This window comes from Fulmarus glacialis, unplaced genomic scaffold (genome assembly GCF_000690835.1).
Source record: "Fulmarus glacialis isolate BGI_N327 unplaced genomic scaffold, ASM69083v1 scaffold17709, whole genome shotgun sequence".
Lineage (NCBI taxonomy): Eukaryota > Metazoa > Chordata > Aves > Procellariiformes > Procellariidae > Fulmarus > Fulmarus glacialis.
The window spans coordinates 673-5,662 of NW_009234050.1; the positions used below are offsets into that span (position 1 = coordinate 673).

The 4,990-nt window shown below is 39.6% G+C and overlaps 1 protein-coding gene across 1 annotated transcript; it reads left to right on the plus strand.

The window, feature by feature from the left end:
• Nucleotides 1-4,463: 4,463 nt before the first annotated feature.
• On the plus strand, nt 4,464-4,988 carry GREM1 (gremlin 1, DAN family BMP antagonist; the record flags this gene model as incomplete). Its single annotated transcript, XM_009585537.1, has 1 exon — nt 4,464-4,988. A coding segment is annotated over exon 1 (525 nt), but the record flags the coding sequence as incomplete, so codon positions are not given.
• Nucleotides 4,989-4,990: the final 2 nt, after the last annotated feature.

Genomic DNA, 4,990 nt, shown 5'->3' on the forward strand with positions numbered 1-4,990 from the left:
CTCAGAGAAAAAATCATGGTTCTCTGGGAACTGCCATTGCCATGCCTTTTTGTATATTTAAAAATACAGATCTATGAACTATGAAAACATTACATAAAACTATTTCTGTAATTCATATATAATAAGCCAGGCATAAAATTATTCTGATCCTTTGGGACATAAACCACTTCAATTTTCTCAGTAGACAAAAGGTTGTGTTTTGCCTCTTTCTTTGGCTGGTATTTGAAGCCCACCAAATACATTTATTTTTTTTAGGTCTTCGTCAGATTATTTTTCATGTTTTCTGTGGCGCACATGAGTCCATGTCTCATCATAATATTTTCCTAGTAAATATGGTTCACAGATGAAATTATGGGCCTGCTGAGGTCTGTGAGAATTTTGCTGTATATTTCAACAGAACCAGGATTCCATCCAGTTCTTCTAAACAAGTCGCTTTGTGCTAAAAAATTTCAGTAATAACTTTCTGACTCTGCCTGGGAACTCGTAGGGAGGTGCTGTTTATGAACTGACATGTGGCGATCCTTAATTTATAGCAGAAAATGTATAAACGAAAAAATTACAGCTTAATTGTATGAAATAATAAACCTGAAAGGGTTTACACTTCTCTATGAATGGTTGCGAGTATTAATCCACAAAATGCCTGATCTGTTTTAGATGATGAGATCCCAGGCTCTAGATAAACCACATATGAAGTGATATGAATGTTAGGGCCCAATTCTGCTCCTGTTTGAAGTGAGCAATAAAATTTCTCTTGGCTTTAGGACTAAGAGTTTGCAGATGATGAAAAGTAGAACTCAACTTAACAGGGAAAAAGGAAAGAATAGATTTTCGAAGTATTTTGTTACTTTAAAAAATATTGATTACATCAGATCTCTCTTGATCTGAACAAAATACGTGGGAATTAATCTAGGCATTTTGGTTGTAGTCACCTGTTTGTTCAAGGATTCTCAAAAGGATTTCTGGTTATGCCGATGCTTCTGTAACAATCAGTATCAAGTACTGAAAATTTTGCAGAAATTTGGAATATAAGATTTTACAGCCTGATTCCTCACAGCTCCTACCCAAGCTCCAGAGTTATTACTTCTGCAGAGTTATGGCTGTGACAAGGAAAAAAACATTTACTTCAGGAGAGATTTATTTTTGGTAAGACTTTGGGTATGGTAACAGTGATTTAGCTACTTGTACTCTTCCGTGTTTTATTTTTTTGCAGTAATTAAAAAAAAAAAATGTTAAGGAGACATTCACAAACACTAATTCACAGATGGATGAGCCACTCTAGTTCCTAATGTAAGCAGAGGTGTCATCTTCTCTCATAAGCAAATGCATTGCCTTGGGACCAGAGGTGGTGCAGAATGCCTGTACTGCATTTTGGCCGCTTCCCATATTGAGGCATACCACCTCATTTGCCTTTGTATTTTGCCTTTCTAAAAAATATTTTTTTAATAAATGTTTAATAAGTTACTATCAAAAGAAGGTCCTGCTTGAGCTGCTGCGGGGGTCGTGAAGTTCACACAGCCTCTTCTGTGGGTCTGTGTTTAAACTGTATTTAGCCCTAAATGATTGGATTACTATTACTTTTAGATGTGTGTTTTGGAAGTGAACATAACAAATGTTTTTGATGAGTTGCTAATTTTCATTTGAATCACAATTTCTTTTATGAGCATGTAATATAGCTTCTGCCTTTAAGGTTGGAAACAAAGACAGTGAAAAATTACCTTTCCTCCCCCAGTTTAGGATTGTGTTGAAACACATGCCTGCATTTCCGTAGGGTTAAGCACATGCTTAATAAAGATGTGTGAATCTGGGATACAAATCTTACAATAATAAACATTACCATCAAATTTTCCCCAAGTTCCCATCCCAAAGTACACCTCATTTTCACATGGCTAGACCTCACTGTGTCATCAATTGCACATTTATGGGGGAAAAAAAAAAAGGTGAAGCAATGTGCAGGTCATCAGTTTTAGAAATAAAAGTAGTCCGGGAATATGCATGTTGGTGGAACTTCAGTTCAGTTATGGGACACTAAACAAACACCTGAAGTTTCCTGGCACTGCTTATAAACTAGCAATTTATTTTCAATTGCATGCAATGACTTCTTTTTTTCTTCTAAGGCTCTGGCACCATATTGAGTAAATAAAGTGCATATTAAAATACCGTCTAAATACAGCATGGGTATACAGTCGCTGGAGAAATAGGAATAGTTTTGGAAGGAGTCATTCTGGTCTCTTGAGGAAATAAGTGGTTTATAACTCTTCTTAAAAAATTATTTTACAGACAAAATTTTAAAAGAAGCATGTTTAAATAACATTCAGGTTGTAACAGAAACAGGGAAAAACCAGCAAATGTGAAGTCCAAGCTGACACTTGAAATTATGCTGCATTAGTCTTCAGTTAGAATTCCCAACTTTTTTTTTTTGTTCTATGTCAGAGCCTTAAGGTTATTAAAATTGCATGTTCTGTACCATATTTCATTTAGATATTAAAAGCAGCCCTTCCAAGTTGTCTGTTGCAGTCGGCAATAGTGTCATTCTTACGTCCCTCGCTTGAAGCCTGAAGCTTCTGCCAAACATGGGACATACTGGTACATAAACATAAATGAATAAAACGAATGCATATATTTACCATACGTATTATAAACTCTAGGTTCTCTAACGATCTGTAGACAAATGCTTAAAATATTAGCTCCACAAGCAAATCCCTGAATACAATAGAACTCCCCTATGATACTTTGCTACTCCAGTAATTCCTTTCCCAGTCCATTCGGTGAGAAACACATTTTGAACAGCATAATGTAACATTTATTTTCTGCATTAGACTGGAACCAAGAAATTAAGTTATCTTTTATAGCAAATGGTACTTACCCTGAGCCTCTACTGAGTTTCTAGGTGGCCCTTACAGTGTTGGCATTTGGCTGCTTTCCTGCCCAGTTGTGTGGTCTCAGGCAGAGCGGATGAAGCCGTCCAGGACGGTGCCCTTGGATTCACATATGTTTCTTGGGTACTAACACAAGCAGGACTCTCAAACACTAGTTTGTCCCTTACTGATAAAACGAATCAAATAAGGTATACAACCGCAGCACTCCAAGCCGGTAGAAGACACCAACGTCCTCAGGTTTTTTTACAGTTCTTCCTCTTTTTAATGCACGTGCCTCTTCGCAGTTCTGCTGTTTTATGGGGTTTTTGCACGCAGTTGCTCATTTCTGGTGGTTTCTTCCAGGCTCCCCACGGGGCCTCATTCCCCAATCTGCCTCTCGTGCTGCCACATCCCTTGCTTTCCAGAACAACATGGAGACCGTGGTACATCTGGAAGGGGGGAAAGTGTGACAGCTGATGAGAAAGTGTGACAGCTGATGCGTTTCTTTCTGGCTGGTTGATGTCTTGAGCTGACTGAGCAGCCAAAAGAGCTCAGAGCTTCGGGAAGCAGCAGAAATGGTGGAATAAGGGAGGCCAGAAAGGCTGTTCCTACGCTGGTAATTAGGTTTGGAGCAGGGGTGCCGTTTTGAAGAACCTGATAATCTCCACTTACTGCACTTCTTGAAGTGTTTTTTTGTGTGTGTGCACAAACTACATTCTTTTCTGATACTGATACCTCATGATACTTACTGTCATATGTGAAAGTCTGCTGTCCTCATACGTCCTTTCAATATCATGCTGTATACAATGAATAAAATTCAGAGATCTGAAAAATTCTTAACACTGTGCCTGCATCTGTGTAACTTCTGTCCAGGATCCAGAGTAATGCATGAGAAGGTGTAATTTGAAATTACAGATGCATCTCTTTTAACCTAAATATTCTTTTATGTTAGTTGCCTGTCTTGTTGCACATCTCTTACCTTAAGCTTCATTACGCTCAGACGCACTGGACCAATTCAGAGGTGCAAATGTGACAGAGCTCGGGATGTTGTAATTCAGACAACAGGTGGATATAGCATGCGCATTATATTCTGGATGTATATTATGCAAGAAGCTGTACAAAGCTTCTGAGTCTGACTAAGAACATATAGCTACACTGGATCTCCTGAGTCAAAGAGTTTAGTCCCCTGCTATGGCAGATAGCTGTGTCATATAAATCCTTGTGCAGCATGAAATCTGTTCTTCCACCAGTGGAAGTCAGGAGCCAGATTCCTAATGTCAATGAGCTATAAGAAGGGAATGGGAACTTCTAACTAGCGTGATATACATGGAGAAAAGAGCTGGGAAAAGGTGCATGCTACACAAAATGAAATTCTGTTTGGACTTACTTAGCCTCTGACTTTCAATCACCATACATTAAAGCTTTTATCACTTGGTAATTTGGAAACAGCTTTCCAGCTGCTAAAGGCTAAATGCTTATCTTTTATAAGTGCGCACGCACACACACACATATTTCTTTTATGGAACTGAAAATTTACTGCATACCTGACTTCTGTTAATATCTGAAATCCACAACTGTGCTTTATTCCTTCAACTTCCTCCATATAGGATGGTCCGCACGCTGTATGCCATCGGCGCTGTGTTTCTTCTGATGGGATTTCTGCTACCGGCAGCAGAAGGGAGAAAGAGGAATCGTGGATCTCAAGGTGCTATCCCTCCTCCTGACAAAGATCAGCCCAATGATTCAGAGCAAATGCAGACACAACAGCAGTCGGGCTCTCGGCATCGAGAACGAGGAAAAGGCACCTCGATGCCTGCTGAAGAGGTGCTGGAGTCTAGTCAGGAGGCATTGCACATCACTGAGCGCAAATACCTAAAGCGGGATTGGTGTAAAACTCAACCGCTCAAACAAACTATCCACGAAGAAGGCTGCAACAGTCGTACCATTATCAACAGGTTCTGCTACGGCCAGTGCAATTCCTTCTACATCCCCAGGCATGTCCGTAAAGAGGAAGGCTCCTTCCAGTCTTGTTCCTTCTGCAAACCCAAGAAATTCACCACCATGACTGTTACACTCAATTGCCCTGAGCTTCAGCCCCCGAGAAAGAAGAAAAGAATCACCCGAGTTAAGGAATG